At 35.8% G+C, this 17,440-nt stretch overlaps 1 protein-coding gene across 10 annotated transcripts in view; it reads left to right on the top strand.

The window, feature by feature from the left end:
• MEF2C (myocyte enhancer factor 2C) overlaps positions 1-17,440 on the top strand; it is a 190,772-nt gene that overhangs the window by 127,048 nt on the left and 46,284 nt on the right. For 7 of the 10 annotated variants that reach the window (XM_083355897.1, XM_083355905.1, XM_083355903.1 and 4 more), the window contains one exon: positions 4,867-5,010. In XM_083355897.1, coding sequence (XP_083212023.1) covers positions 4,867-5,010 — 144 coding nt within the window. Of the gene's footprint in view, positions 1-4,866; positions 5,011-5,071; positions 5,210-17,440 lie in introns of all 10 variants that reach the window. The other 3 variants (XM_083355904.1, XM_083355906.1, XM_083355898.1) reach the window with 2 other exon arrangements.

The following is a 17,440-nucleotide window of genomic DNA, read 5'->3' on the forward strand; positions in this document are numbered from 1 at the left end:
TTTGTGCCACCTCTGAAAGTGTAGCCTTTTAGATGAAATGCAAAACCAAAAGATTGGTTACTTACAGTTCCTAGGCCTATTATACAAGAATGCCTGTGCTGGTTCTAAAGTCCAGGAGGGGAAGTTGGCCTCTAGTAATTATATTCTATCATTCAGTTTCTGCTGGCTGCATCAGACATCATTTCCTGCCCTAAAAATAGTTACTGGTAAAGGATCGTTTTGATGTTTCCACCCTAGGGATGACTACTTTAAGAGAACAAAAAAGCTCCAAAACATGGCAGGATATATTAGATTCGGCCATATAGTATAATTTGTCAGTTTTTTTCTTTTTAATTTTAGAGCGCTTTAATTAATATTTTTATATCTGAATGACATAAAAGTACTAAGCAAAATTAATACTAAAGACTAAGGTTTCTATCTGTAAAGCTAACATTTTTCAAGGGTTTGTGCACTTCTGTCGTTTCTTTTCTAAATACATAAAATGTAGAGGGAGTATCTATATGTGTTTGCAAGCATGTGTATCATTCTGGCATATTTAGCTTGGAGCGACATTGGCTCTGTAGTCAGAGCCAAAGTAGGTAAGACAGGACAAATGCACTTTTTTTTAAATTTCACATATCTGCTACCTTCTCATTTAAAACACAAGGTTGAGGTAGGAGTATTGAATCTGCCTTCACTGTAGCCTGTCTCACTTAAGACAGTGTCTGGAGCAATCAAGTTCTGAGAGATTGAACATGGGACAAAGGAAGAATTCAGCAAAGTCTGTCCTTTCCAAGGACTTTATATATGAATGGAAAGGACACCTTAATAGTCTGGCCTTCACTGGGCAATCTAATTTTCCCTGTATGTAGCACATGGAATAGCTTCTTAGAAAATTCTTTAAAGTCAGGGTATTATATGTGGATCTGTCATCATGTAGATATATGTGTACAAAAACGTTACATTGTCTTTGGAAAAAAAGTCAGCTGTTTTCAGCTTGTAAACCATGCATAACTGAAATAAATATTCTGATTACAGTAACACCACTGGAATTGACATAATGGTTTATTTCCCATTTGTACACAATGGAAACAAATGCTGGACTAAAAGGCCTTCGGGTTTTGAGCTTCATTTGTCCCTGGCAGTCTTCTCTTTCCCACAGCAGCTAGTCCCAATGTGTACATTTTCCTTTTGTGGTATGGCAAGCATATTTTTAATTTTTTTTTAAAAAAGGTTCAACTTCTGTTTTCAGTGTTTTTTTTCATTTATTGCTTAGATTACATTGTATTTATGCGTCTTAAAACGTAAGCCAAATTAGATGGCAAATGAAAATTATTAATTGCTGCTTTGACTAGGGTTAATCCTTAGTTTTGGGAACCAGAGTAGCTTATTTGTAACAGCTACCCTGACAAATAGAGCATCAGTCTTATTCCAGTGAGGATTTCCACAGGCTGCTAAATGGAGAGCATGAATTTAGTTGAGCTTTGAAGGAAACAATATTAATATAGAAAGGTGGTGGCATAGTTGAAAAAATTGGAAAGTTGATGCAGGAGATTCATATCAAGCAGTCATGCGGTGTATGTCTCCTATATCTTAAATTCAGCTTTGTCAGCTCTCCAGATGTCCTCCAGTTTCCTCTCCTGATATTTTATCCTATATGATCTTTTCTCCTCCCTCAAAGATTGAGATGGAGATGTTAAATCACTTAGGGGCTTGTATAACTTAAGAAGTGAGAAATGAAGGTATTTGTTTCTATCTAAGGTCTTGAGCAAGTATCTGTGAGAAATCATGTGTTAGTCATTGAAGATGCAACTTTCATATCACCGGATACAAATTCGTGTTAGATTGTGCTTTTATCTGAATGTTACTAATATTGAATAAGTAAACGCTAATAATATCTGATATATTTTATTTGGGGTTTTTTTAAAACAAAAGACCTTCAGATGAGCATGAAATAGGTGGTGGAGAAAGTATTAAATAACTGCTTTGGTGAAATCGTTTTACTAATATCAGGGAATAATCTGATCAAATAATAAAACCTAGAAGAAATTAATTTTTTGCTTGATGATATTCTCATAAAGAAAATACAAAAGGCTGGATCCGACAGAGTGGATAAAGAAAAAAAGACTTTTAGCATAGGCACTTGTGCTACATGATAGATTCATTCCATAGCCTACTTTCATATATATATAAAAGGTGGCAAAAACTGAACACGTTTGAATTTAACTTCACTCAAATAATGAGGTGTGTGTAAACTGACATCTGAATGGAGAAGCCTTACTTATCCTGGAGAAAATATTTGGATACACTTTTAAAATATTGGTTCAATAGATCTTTGTTTTACTTTAATTTTTAGAATGATCATATTACTATCAGAATTTGCCCACAGTGCCCACCTACAGAAAGTTCAATTGAGGAGTTGTTATAAAGCAAAAGGATTTTCTTCTTCAAATGAGAACAAATTCATTTTTCAAAAATGACACTGAGGAGGTAATCTGGACGTGTGTAAACAAGGTTAACATCCATTTGCATATGTGCGCTATTGTGGGAAGGAAATTTGTATAAGAAACAGCATGTGTCATTCTTAAACACTTAACTCAGTGAAGAACTGAAAACTGTGACACCATTACAAGGACAAAAAGCAGACTGCTGAAATCCACAGAGATTAGCAGCCTTAGTACACAGAAACACGATTGAGAAAAGCCATGTATGGCCATGTTGTAGCAGGAGCTGCTGTGATTGGCTGCTGTCACTTGGTCTTTGCCAGAGTAGACAACAGGTGCAGAGTTGCTGACAGGTGTGAATATCTAGAATACGTAAGATTGCAGATGCCTAGTGATGTAGCCTTATGTCAGATTGTGAAGTGCTGAGCTCTCATGGAACAAGAATCCAACTTGCATGTTTTTCAGATCAGTTGAAGTGTACTCATTCACTCCTTCCTCTCCTCTGTCCCTGGGCTCTTGGTGAATGCCTAGATGACTAAACTTAACCCTTGCTAGCCTCAGGACACTGAAGTCTGAGTAAATTTGTAGAAGAATTGTATATCTACCATTGTTGCCATTTGGATTTTACTTAATTAAGTGGTATATAAACTGGATTGTCTGAAATACATCTTTTCCCATTCTGGCACACTCCACCCTACAAACTATCATGGTTTTGTAGTCCATACTTAGACAATTTCATGTTTTACTTGGTATATGCTTCTCACATTCCATATTCCAGTTGCATGTGTCCTTGTGAAATTAAAAACTCCTTTTACATCTGGTGTTCTAAGGAGTACAAGTGCCTTTAGCAACATCAGTGACCAAACTTCCTTGCAGTTTTTTCTGGCCCTGTTATTATATCAAGATCTACTTTTAAAAGTTAAATAGTCTTCCCCATTAAGTGGATGAGCGCCTTTTGTCCTGCAGGTGTCAAACTCATATAAATGTTATTGTCATGCCCATCAATTGTTTCTATAATACAGTCATTTTTTGCCATTGCCATTTCATAGGTTTTATTTGGGGGTCCTTTGGGAATTACCCTTAGCATCACCTGTTCTTTTTCCATGTTCTCAGCATCTTGTTCCCACTTAATAAATCTCAGCATCCTTAAAGTTATTCAATTTTCTCAACCTATCACTAGATTTTCAACTATGGATTTTAAAAATGAAAAGTTATATGCATATATTATGTTTTAATCATTACATCACAAATTCCCTAATTTTTAAAATGAGAATGAGTAAGAGCTGACATTCAGAAATGCCACCAAGCATTTTTATTGAACTTTCTGCACTGCCAAATAAGAGTGGCAAATGTTACACTCACAATAGGGTTGGATTGGGAATATACTGCACAAATTCCTGTCTCCTTGTGTTACTCAAGACATAAATCTTCCTAATGGGAGCAAGGAGCATAAGACCTGGCTGGCCTTCAATGACAGAGAAAGACATTTGAGATGCACTGCAAAAAAAAGCATTTGTTCTTCTTTATATTTCAAATCTCTGACTTATTTGTGTAGACTGTTGGCACCATAGAAATCTGAATTTTCTCTATAAAATTAAAAAAGTTGACTTTAAAAAAAAAAACTACAAGATGCTAAAAATGTATTAATTTCCAAATGTCAAATCCAAAATTCAGAACTTGATGTACAAAAATCAAAATCCTGATAAAACCTCTAGTAAGATGATAGCAAGGAAAAATTGCAATTTTAACCTGATTCTTTGCTCCAAAGTGATTTATAAGTAGTTATTTCATTTTCTCTTCTGGTTTTTGTAAGTTTGTGTGTCAAGGGAAAAATCTTGATCAAAGCATTTCATTAATGTTGAAGATCTTGCTACTATAGATAAGTATTACTTTATAAAAACTGATAAAAATGTTTTTAAAAACATGATTTTTCAGGTTGTGATATTACATGTAAGAGTCACAGTATCTTGACAACTACATGGCCATTATCAGTTTAACTGCTTATTTTAGTGCTGTTGCAGAGCAGTATCAGGACAGATTGATCTGTAGATTAATATAAGAATTGCAGGCTTGATACTGTACTGTCATTCCATTCACTGTGAACTACTAGCAGTTCTTTTTTGATTGAATTCATTACCCGGTGTGTGTTTAAAAGGTAAAGTCTGAAATATTTAAGCTATTGATGTTTCCATTCCAGAGGAAAGCTGTGATGGTAATACAGATATTTTATTAGAAGTCATGCTCTCTTCATCTATTAATTCTCGTTTCAGAAGAGCTCTCTTTGGTAACAAAAGCTGCCATTTACTGACCTAAACATCTCAATTCACTGTCTCTCCCTAACGTACAATGTGACAGCTTTCAGCCAGTCTGTACTGTGGTAAAGGCCCTAAATCGCTCTTGCAGCCTCTGTCAAGGCTTCAACTTTCAAAATTATGTATTTCAGACATTGAGAAAGAAAGGACTTAATGGCTGTGACAGTCCAGATCCCGATGCAGATGATTCAGTAGGTCACAGCCCTGAGTCTGAGGACAAGTACAGGAAAATAAATGAAGATATTGATCTAATGATCAGCAGGCAAAGATTATGTGTAAGTACTCTGAATTTCCTTTCATTTTTTTTACTTTCTGATATTTCTCTGAACCTGGCAGGCATTGAACAAGAAAGAAAACAAAGGCTGTGAAAGCCCTGATCCAGACTCCTCTTATGCCCTCACCCCACGCACTGAAGAAAAATATAAAAAAATTAATGAAGAGTTTGATAATATGATCAAGAGCCATAAAATTCCTGTAAGTACCAAAGGTTAGATGGCTGTCTGCTGATAACCACTGCAGTAACACACCCTAACCCTTTCAGTTCTGGTTTCTTCCAAAAAGGCATATTCGGTGAGGGACATATTTTGACAGCACCCATTAAAACCAACATGCAGAGAGGAAATAGGACCCAATTATCTTTTTTCCTTTTTTTCACTCTTGAAGTATGGAAAGTTCCTTCGTGACATGTGTTTGACAGAACCTAAAGAAGGAAGTTTTTGAAAGTGGACATTATATATAGTAAATTTAAAGAATACTGGTTTACCGCACCGAGCTACCCCAAAGTATATTTAGAGAATATCAGTAAAACATGCTGTGGAGAAGTTCACATTCTCACAGTTTTTTGTGCATCTGAAGGAAGAAAAACCATCAGTATAAAATGAAAAATCTCTTAATGTAATATATTCAAGATAGTGAGTCCTGCTGCTATTGGAATTCACTGTGTTCTTAATTCAGTTACCACACTGAAGGGTTATATAGCTACTTGCTAGTTGCAGAAAAAGAGTCTGCATGAAAATCTAATGGTAGCATTAAGTCATTTATGTGTGTTGAGGATAACTTCATAGCTTTATCAGACAATTTGCTTTGATTCCATCAGCATTTCTCTTAATGCTTTAACGAGCGCTAAATTTTGTTTTAACCACAGCCAAATTTCTAACAGTCATATGCCTTGCCAGATACTTAAGAGAAATAACTCTGCATGTAGCTATTTTGTTTGCATAGACATAAAGTGGGGGGAGAATTGTGTGAATATGACATGTGCAGCCCTATTTCGGTTAGTATTATTACATGTATTCAAATGGACATTTGTTTTTATCCATTCTAAACTAAAAGAATAGTACTTGGCACTTAAAAAAAATATCAGAAATGTGGCTCACACTTATGCATTCAAATTTTGTATCTCCCTACATATGAATCCTTTAGAAACTGGCAGACTGTTTGTTACATTCTTACAGAAAATCTAATATTGTATGTTCATTAACATCTCATGTTGATAAAGTGACAGTGGTTTTAAGAATAAAATTAGGATGAATTCACTTGTAAATACTGCATCCAGTTTTGGTCACCACAATGTAAAAAAGATGTTGAGACTCTAGAAAGAGTATAGAGAGAAGGAGCAACAAAGATGATTAGGGGACTGGAGGCTAAAACATATAAAGAATGGTTGTTGGAACTGGATATGTCTAATTTAATGAAGAGAATGATAAGGGATGACATGATAGCAGTGTTCCAATATCTCAAGAGTTGCCACAAAGAAGAGGGAGTCAAGCTGTTCTCCAAAGCACCTGAAGGCAGGACAAGAAGCAATGGATGGAAACTAACCAAAGAGAGAAGCAACCTAGAACTAAGGAGAAATTTCCTGACAGTTAGAACAATTAATCAGTGGAACAACCTGCCTCCAGAAGTGATGAATGCTCCATCACTGGAAGTTTTTAAGAAGAGACTGGACAACCATTCGTCTGAAATGGTAAAGGATTTCCTGCCTGAGCAGGCGGTTGGACTAGAAGACCTCCAAGGTCCCTTCCAACTCGTTGTTGGTGGTGGTGGTGTTATTCCTGTGAAGTCCTATAAACCTAAGTTTCTTTTGTGTTAGGGTAAAACCTAGTAATGGGAACCAAGCAGTGAAACACACCAACCTTAATTATCATTTATCATGGCTGTCATCTAGATGCATAAATTGATCTTTATATTTGCAAATATTTAGTTTACTACAAAAAAAATTTAAGAGCATCTATCAATTGAATATAAAAAGCAAAGAAAAATAAACAGTAGTCAATCTTTAAAAAAAGAGTCCACACCAGGAAAGCAAAACCAAGAATACTAATATTATCTTTATTGTAAGGTCATAGTAACAGAATCTTGTAAGTCTGAAAGCTTCACCCCTGCCCTGCCTTTATGTTCCAGAAAACTAGAGAATGTCAATTGTGAGAAGCTTTCTTCATCCCCAGATCCTCTTTGACCTCAGATTTTTCACATCAGACCATTGTCTAAGGTTGTGGGTCTTCCTTGTCCCTCAAGGTTATTCTCACAGCCCATTATATCTGTACGGAAAAGTTATAGAGAAAGAGAAAAATGAAACCCAAAATAGTAAAAAAAACAACCGAATTATACAGGATACATATTTAACATTTAATGCATAAAAGCATAAAATTTCTACATATGTGATTCAATTAATGTTAGATATATTTCTTTCTTTCTTTCTTTCTTTATTTCTTTATTTATTTATTTATTTATTTATTTATTCATTTATTTATTTATTTATTTGGTTTATATACTGCCCTACTCCCAAAGGACTCAGGGTGGTTTACAAGGCAAAATTTAAAAACAATACAATATAAAATTAAAATAAAATAAAATTAAGTCTAGCCGCAAAAAAATTAAAATCACAATTTAAAAACATTAAACCCCTCAGTCCAGACTAGATAGCTCAAAGAGCCAGGTTTTTAGGTCCCGGTGAAATGAATGAAGGTCGGGGGCAGTCCGGAGTTCCGTTGGCAGTTGATTCCATAGGGCAGGCATGCCCACAGAGAACGCCCTCCACCTGGGGATCGCCCGTTGGCAACCCTTGAAAAATGAATCTATATTGATAACTAATTCATTCCTATCTTAGTAATAATATCAATCCAGAGACCTTAGAGAAACAGAGATCTTATCTTTCCACAACTGTGGAATACTGCATATTTTTTAACTTTCTTTCTCTAAATGTCAGTTTCCATGAAATAGGAATATAGTATTTTTAAAAAATAAACATGTGACAATACTAAATATTGTCTCCTTGTTACTACATGTAATGATTTTTTCCCAAAACAGAACAATTATAAAATACTGTACAAACATAGGTTTACACAAAACATTAATCTGACTGCATCTTTTTTTTAACAACATGACAGTTTATCCAGCCTTTTCTATATAAACACAATGGAATTCAGTAAGTCTAAAAATTGTTGTTGATATTGTTATTATTAAATAAAATGCAACCTAGGATCTATTGAAATTTCTGGGATTGATGTTAACACCTCTTTCCATAGTCTAAGTAAAGTAATCTCTCATTCTTTATTCCATTCAACTATTACAAATTGCATATCAAAATGCTGGTGATGACCTATAAAGCCCTAAATGGCGAGGGTCCAGGATATTTGAGGGAACACCTGCTGCCAGCATCAAGCTCCCTTCGTCCAGTGCGCTCCCACAGGGAGGGTCTTCTCAGGGTGCCGCCGGTTAAAGATTGCCGGGGGGTAACACCCAGGGGTAGGGCCTTCTCAGTGGGCGCGCCTGCCCTTTGGAACCAGCTGCCCGCGGAACCTGGGACTGCCCCCGACCTCCATTCATTCTGCCGGGACCTGAAGACCTGGCTCTTCGAGCTCTCTGGCCCAGGCTGAAAATTTTTTAATTTTTAATTTTAACTGGGTTTTTATTTTTTCTCAGGGTTTCATTTAATCTTTTTTAATTTGTTTTAACTTTTGTATTGATTTTCTTTTAAATACCCTGTAAACTGCCCTGAGTCCTTCGGGAAAGAGCGGTATATAAATCTAAATAAAAAAAATGATTCACACTAACAGAATTTATATAAAAAGAAATTGTAGAGGGTTTTTTTGTGTCATTGGATTTAATAATCACCCTGTTGTTTCCAAGATTTAAAATGCTGCATGCCCTAACTGAGATGTCAATAAATGTAATTATAAATACTGCTCTGGGATGTTTTAGGGATATAGTATTCATCCTTTAAAGTAAAACAACCGATGACTTTAAAAGTCGTCATTTTTTGCTGAAGTGATCCAAAGTCTAAATCCCAGGTTCCATACATGTTTTACATACATAATTTTAGAGTAATCTTATTAAAGATTACAATTACAACAGAAAAACTAATACAAACTAGAAAAAAGAAAAAGAAAATGCAGGTGTAGAAAATACAAAATAGAAATAAAAAATGTGTGAATATACGGTGGTAGATTTTGTTGCACTCCTGAATTCAAAGGCTTTCCATCTACATCTCCAAAAATGGAAGCACTCCATATACCAAGCAGTGTCACTTGGGAGATCTCCTAGATTCACACCACCTGTTAAAAGAGCAGATGGCAGCTGTAACTAAGTAGATATTTACACTGTTTTCCTTATCATGCATTAATCACTTTCCAGTTAAATTACATGTCGTTGTCAACCTATGACAGCGTTTCCCAACCTTAGGAACTTGAAGATGCGTGGACTTCAACTCCCAGAATTCCCCAGCCAGCTATGCTGGCTGGGGAATTCTGGGAGTTGAAGTCCACGCATCTTCAAGTTCCTAAGGTTGGGAAACGCTGACCTATGACCACAATTGAGCCCAAAATTTCCATTGCTAAGCAAGGCAGTTATTAAGAGAGTTTTGCCCCACTTTACAGCCTTTTTGCCCCAGTTGTTAAGTTTAGTTTATAGTTTAGTTTATAGTTTATTAAATTTTTATACTGCCCTTCTCCCGAAGGACTCAGGGCGGTGAACAGGGCATATCATAAAAATACAAAAATACAAAAGTTAAGAAAAAATTAAATTATTGCCCAAGTAAAACAGTAAAAATATACAAATATTAAAACCCTAAGTTAACTCCCCATCAGGCCAGGCCAGCTTGTTCAAATAAATGGGTCTTTAACCCGCGCCGGAAGGAGCAGAGATCCGGTGCCATCCGGAGCTCAACCGGCAGTTGATTCCACAAAGCCAGGGCGCCCACAGAGAAGGCCCTCCCCCTGGGGGCCACCAGTCGGCATTCTCTGACCGGAGGCACCCTGAGGAGGCCCTCTCTGTGGGAACGCACAGGGCGGAGGGGAGTCGACGCCGGCAGCAGGTGGTCATTAAGTGAATCACTGCAGTTATTAAATGAATCTTGTGGTCATTAAGTGAATCTGGCTCCCCCCCTCCCCATTGATTTTGTCGGAAGCTGGCTGGAAAGGTTACAAATAGTGATCACATGATCCCAAGACAGTACAACTGTCATAAATACATGGCAGTTGCCAAGCACCCAAATTGTGATCATGTGACCATAGGGATGCCGCAATGGATGTGTCAAAACCAATCGCATATCACTTTTTTCAGTGCCGTTGTAAATTTGAACGGCCACTAAACAAATGTTTGCAAGTTGGGGACTACCTGTACCGTACTGTGTTGTACATGGGGTTGCTCTTGAAGAGTATTTGGAAACTACAGTGTTTCAGAATATAGCCGCACATTTTTGGATACTTTGTGATACAACCACGTGAAATCTGTGCTCTGAAATCTTCATAGGCCCCCTACGGGTATAATTTGGGGTGTTGACTGTCACCTATAAGGCCCTCCATGGCAGAGACTGCCTGTATCTGATTGCTTCTGTTCACTCAACCAGAACCAGGATTGACGCATTCATGGTCCCTTCTGTTAGGAAATGTCATCAAGTAGTACCTAGAAATTGTGCCTTTTCTGTTGCAGCATCTATGGAACAGCATCTTCTTAGAGCTCAGGGAATATAAGGCATTAAAATCCTGAAATGGTTTCCCAGGCATTTGGGCCTGGAAGTTAAATCATGCCTGATCTACACTGTTTGAAAATGGAATGATTTTTAGACTTTGGGCATCTGTTGTATTATCACTATTATTTCAGATTAGTACTAGTAAATATTTGGAGTGCTAATCAGCTGTTCCACAGCTAAAGGAACAGCCTAAGCACTGGAGATGGCAGCCAAACTTGGAGATGCTTGGCAACATGTCTTTTGGGATGGTAGCAGTGGTACTGTCAATTTACTTATTTTTTAAAAAATTTGGTGGGCTGCATAAGGTTGTTTGACTGGCTACATGAGGCCCTCAAACCATATGGTGTGCAGACCTGATATAGACATTACCACTTTGACCATTTATCCTGTTACTTTGCTCTTTCTATCTACTTAACATCCGTGTAAAATATGTGTAGATTTTTTTCATCTTTGTTCTGAATAAGTCTGATAATCCATAGCAGGTATCAATTATATTTGCAGCAATTTAAGTTTGGTTGGAGTCTCTCTTAGTCTTAAAAAGGATGAACTAGTCAAACACACCATTCGGCAGAATTGCTCAATAATTTGAGAAAGCCGTAAGGCACGTGGTCTTTACAAAATAAAAAGTGGGTCATATTTACAATTGCTTTAAATAATAAAGTTAATAGAGATTAAGGCAATAAAAAAGATACTTTTCTATTACCGAAATAACTTTTTATCTTGTTTGTAAATTCAAACAAAACTCTTATTATCTGCAATGATCAGACAAAATTAGTTCATTCTTCTGAAAGTCAGTATTTGCAGAATGTTACCATTTACAAAATTAAAAATGCTCTCAAAACAGTATGTCTATGGAGATTCTCAATCATCCAGGTAATGGTTGTCCCAAAGGTGGCTTTTTTTTTCAAAAGGCAACTGCACTTTCTGGGGTTATTTTTCCTTTGAAAATATTTTGCTTCTTATCCAAGAAGCTTTTTCAGTTCTTTCATTCAGAACTGAAGAAGTTTCTTGGATGAGAAATGAAAAAAAAACAAGAAAGACCAGCTGCCTTTTGGAAAAAGCACCTTTGGGTCTCAAAACAGTAACAACAAAATATACCTGACATAGGTAAAGCTGCATATATGTGCAATATTTGTTTTCCTGATGGGAGACATTTGCTACCGGTATTAAGAATTATTGCCATTTTTTATTAGATTTTTTAAAAAGCATTCATAAAGCAGTATATTTTTCAGGTGTGTTTAAAAAAACACTTAACAAAACTTATCTGGCCTTTCTAATAAAAGGCAAACTTTTGGAGAATTTAATATTTTATTCAAGAGGCCAGAAAAGCTTCAAATGGGACCAATGTTAAGAGTACTATTTTCTGAAATTCTTAACATGTGTATGCAATTTTTAATTAAATGCATGCATACTCATATTTCATTTCCCATTCATGTTCTTCTCACTTGCCTAATTCCATATGTTGAAAAAGAGAGCTTTGAAGTTTCCAGTGTGATTTTATTTTGGCTAAGCTTCAACCTGACGTTGTTGCTCTATTAGGATTTATTGACTAAATGGCCTTGTGAAATCTCCTACCCTTCTTTCTTCTTCAGTGGAAATCTTACTGTTTTAGACTTGCTTCTTTTCAAATCCCTTCACTTAGGCTTCTGATGGGAAACTCAGACTTCTACTCAAATGGAAATGCAACAAGGAACCAGATGTAATAAAAGATGGAAAGAAAAACACATGGAGCTTCTCTTATAATAATATTGGAAAAACTGTAGGAGATAAGGCTAGCCTAGCAGCCTGTTTCCTGTAGTAGCCAGCCAGGAAGCCTGTTCGCAGCTGTTAACTTCTTATACCTAGCATTTGCAGTAATAAGTACTTATTACTATAGAGGTTCTGCTATTATGCTGCTGTTCAGTGTCAGTTTTTAAACCCATCTGTATTAACGTCCAGTATTACATCATGCAGAAACAAATTCTGTCAATGTTTTAAACAACTTTTAAAGAGGCATTTCCTTTCACCTTCCTTGAATTGGCTGTTAAGTATTGATAATAGTGAAATGATAAGAAACAGGTCTTGCAAAACTTTTTTACACATATAGAATACATTCTAGCAGTCTCAATTTTAGCAATGCTTCAAACCAGAAATAGTCTAATTATCACTGTCTGTCTGTCTGTCTGTCTATCTATCTATCTATCTATCTATCTATCTATCTATCTATCTATCTATCTATCTATCTACAAACACACACACTTTTTTTAACCTGTCTTCAAAAATAAGCCATTAAATATTATTGATTGACATGATCCCCATCATCATTGCTGGAAGTATATGTCTATACATGAAATCAGATTATTTTGTAGATAAATTAAAAATATACAGCACAATCTTGGAAAGCATTGTTTTAAAAATAAAACAATATTTTTCATGCAATGAGAGACAGAGAGAGGGAGAGAGAGAGAGAAAAAAAATCTCTATCCATTTTTACTCCATGGTATTTGTTAAAATACTGATCAGTACTGAATAATGAAAAAAAACACTGGCTAGTGGATTATGTTGGTGGTAGCACTTGTGATGATCCTACTCTCTGAAACTTCTCTCTCTTGTTCTGAAGGCCATGGTAAATTGTCATTGCAAATAACTACCTTCTCTCTCCTTCTTAAAATAGTAGCTGAAATTTTGTTCAAGTGCTACACACAAAGCAGTTAATGTGCAAAAACAGTTTGTGTGTGACCATGTACATGTATGCTTTCTCTGTATTAAAGATCATGGAGTGGCTGTAGTAAGAAAAGATAAAAAATGCTGCATTCAGCATGCCAATACAAAGTTCTGTGTGGGGGTGTTTTGTGTTTATAAATGCACATGTTCCATTGTTTACAATTGGCAGGGTGACATAAAAGAGAGGAAAATAGTTTTAAAAGATAAAGATGTAAGAATTAAGTCCAATCAAGGAAACTACATTTGATATAATAGTTGTCCTATCTGCCTGTTAGAAATGCAGAACTGAAACAATTGTGAGACCGCTAAACTAATATAAAGAATCTGTGCTACATTTAGACTAAACACTTCACTGGGTAAGAAGGGTTTTCAATGTCTTCTCACCAAAAACAGTTTATATTTTTATTTTATTATTCATAGCAGAGATGTATAACTTTTCAAGCTAAAGGCTGTATTTGAAGTTTGTATGATGTGGTACAAGCCATACCAAAATGTAGGCCAAGGGAAAACTTACATTTCGTTGAATTTTAATTTATATTTACGTTAATTCTGATTAACATGACGACATTTTCCTCTTGTGCTACATTTCAAATTGCAATTAAAAAGAATATATTGGAGGAACATTGGAGCACACCCAAAGCTTTCATAGGCCCTTTTGTCTGTGGAAGCTCAAATAGGACATTGCTGACTTCCACAAATTATAGAATTTGTAAAACTTACATTCTATGTTTAATAACCTTCCAAAGAAGTTGGTGTTTCATTAATTCATGAGTAAGCAACAAAGGACTCTTGTGCACCAATGAGCTGAGAGCCATCTCTCTTGATTCCTGCTGGGCTCCCAGACTCATAACTAGGAAGCCTGCAATTAACCCATGTTTACACTATTTTTAGTGCTAATATAATTTCTTCTGGACCCCACATAGAACTGCCCAGGTCTTCTTTAATGAATAAAAATAATGGGTGGCTGCCACCCAGTGCTTTTCTGGAAATATATCTATTTATATATAAAGAGACAAATATAAGTTGATTGGTTAGCAGAGCAGCTGTAGGAGAAGTACTGCCAGAACCAGAGGGAGGGGTAAAAAGAGAGATCAGTTTAGAGTTGTTACACAGAAACAAAGGAAATAAGTCCCCCCCTTGATTGTGATTGAACCTTATCTAACTCTAACCAGGTGCAGACCATTAGACCATTAGAGAAGATTCCTGTGCATAGGCGTTTAGCAATAAATCAGTTAATTGAAACCTCATGTGTGGACCTGGTTTTTCCAGGCCTGTCAGCAGCTTCACTAAGACAAAATCTTGGAAAATTTTCTCTTGGAAAGCGAGTGGCATCTTTTCAAGGAGACATATTTTTTAAGAGTGCCTTACCAAAATATCAGGAATATAAATCAGTAAATCATCCTTCCACCTAGAGCCATACAATAATACAAGGTTTGATAATTGCTCCCCCATTATAATGCCTCAAAAAAGTCCATTTGTGGGGCAGTCTGTCTTTGCAATGGTTTGTCACTTAATTACATTCCTGAAGGCAGTTGGAGCATATGGCACAGCAAAGTCTTAGCTCAGCTAGATTCCCACAAGCCATTTGCTGTTTCAAAAGCATTCAAATGTGAGTAGTTTAATAGGTACCACTTCAGTGGGAAAAACACAGCATTCTGTGTACCTCAGCATATAAGTCATGCTGACCACATGATCACAGAAATGTCTTTGGACAACACTGTCTCCATTGGTTAACAAACAGAGATGAACAACAACACCCTAGAGTCAGACACAACCGCACAGGGGAACCCTTTACCTTTATCTTTTTGCTTTAGAGAACTAGGGATATGTCCTTTTTAAAATGGAATAACTTAAAATTTCAGACAGCCCAGAAAAATCATGCAGAATTACAGTGTAGAGGCTTTACTAACTATAGAATGAAAAATTTCAGAAATCATTTTGAAACCCTCACAATGTTGCCTCTGTCTTCAGACCATAACTGAAACCACTTAGATTTGACTTTAATTATTCCAGTTTTATAGTAGCATTTTCCCTGTCTCTTAACTAGTCCTTGCCTTGGACACAATTTGTTATGTTTCACTGTTGAATTTCTTGATAACATGGCTAAAGATGAAATATGACCTTCTCATACTGGCCACTTTAATCTTTTATGGACATGCCCTCTCCCCACTAATTGCTGGGCACTGCCCACCAGGTCCATTTTGGCTACTTGGAGACCAGGTTTCCACAGAGGCAGCCTCCCTTTTAATGTCTGGCCAGGGTTTCCTGAAGCACTTGAAAAGCATTATTTGAGAGTTTGTGTTGACACTGAGAAAGATGGAGTATCTGGAGATGGGAAGGATTATTATTGACTTATCAAATAGAACAAATGCAATCAGCCTAGGAAAAAGAAAATGAAAAACCTCAAAGATCTTTAAAAGGTTAAAATAAAAAAAGGTCTGGAAAATTCCAAACTCAGTTTTCAAGATTATCTACTCTAACCCCCAATTATTGGAATTAAAATTTGTTAAGAATGTTACTGTGTATCTTGCTTAATTTCTTGTTCACTAGCAGACTCTCACTCTTTTTCACTTGTTCTCACTTTCATACACTCCTGATTGCTCTTTTCTCTCTGTGGTCAATCATCCACAACTGGCTTTTCCTCAAAATGAGAGATGATTTTTTCTTTACCAATACCTTTCATTTCTTGGGACCAGGGATCAAATTGGTAAGGAGTTGGCTCCCAAACTTTTTTGTAGGGACTACTTGACGATGCTACATAAAAATACCAGGTTTAGTTGATTGCTAATCCAACCAGCCTAGGCCTCTTTCAAAACTCTTCCTCAATCCAGCTCACTTTGAGATTGATAAAAGGATGTTTTCCTGCAAGCAGATGATATTTGAGGGAAGAAGAAATTAAGCCAGGGGAATCTACCTTTACCTGTCCTGAATTAAAACTGTATTATACAGTATGAACATTATCAAACTGTTATTGAGGCAGTTTGGCAGTTAACATAGCAATGTTATGTTGACATATGTTTTTGATGGTTCAAGAACTATGGGAATACATATTAAAGCAATCATCTAGCACAGGGGTAGGCAACCTTGGCTCTTTTATGACTCATGGACTTCAGTTGCTTACCCCTGATCTAGCAGTATACTTCCATGTACAAAACAGAATTAAATAAGGTAGTTCAATGTTTTCTTATAAAAATAAGTATGGGAAAGCCTATTGAAATAGAAACATTAAGAATCCATTATTGAAATTAGTTAGGCATTTTAATATTTATGCCACTGTTGGAGGAAGGAATATTTTTAGGATGTGAAAAAATAAATGTACTCTGGTCTTATGAAATCTTAACAAATGTGGTCATGGGAATTGAGTTGTTACCCATCAAAACATAATCTCTACTATCAGATGTTCCTGTGGGTCTTTAGATAAAAAGATTGCACGTAGGACTGATATTTGGAAGAGTAGCTACATGTTGAAATAGAGAATTTCAATTAAATAAAAAATAATGGTTTGTCTCAGCATAAAATAGCTTCCTAAGTACATATAGCTTCAGCAGTGGATTAGGGTGTCTGTCTGATGATAGAAAAATCAAAATTTCAAAACTGTACTACTCTGAAAAATAAATATAATGAAGCAATAGAGATTTAAAAATAATTTGTGAAGAAATATTTTCATATAGAACCAAGATATATATTTATTCCTGAAGAAATGAGGATTAAGAAATATTATTTTATTTGTTTAAAGCCTTAAATATGTCTTAATGGAAGCATCTTATGGCAATTTTATATGTGCTACAAACTATAAACAAGTATAGAAATCACTTTGTCAAGATAGTAAGAGCACTAGTGCACACAATTTTGGAATAAATTATTGGAATATATTTTGGAAGTGTATTTATCAAAATGATCAGTATTTGAATATTTTTTTAAAAAAACATAATTACTCTAGAAATTTACAGTTGATCTCTTATGTGGTTCCATAATTGCTGCAAATATAATATGCTTTTGTTCTCTGGCAATTTGACAGAGAAGAAAATAGA

The sequence above is a fragment of the Vipera ursinii genome (assembly GCF_947247035.1).
Source record: "Vipera ursinii genome assembly, chromosome: 2".
NCBI lineage: Eukaryota > Metazoa > Chordata > Lepidosauria > Squamata > Viperidae > Vipera > Vipera ursinii.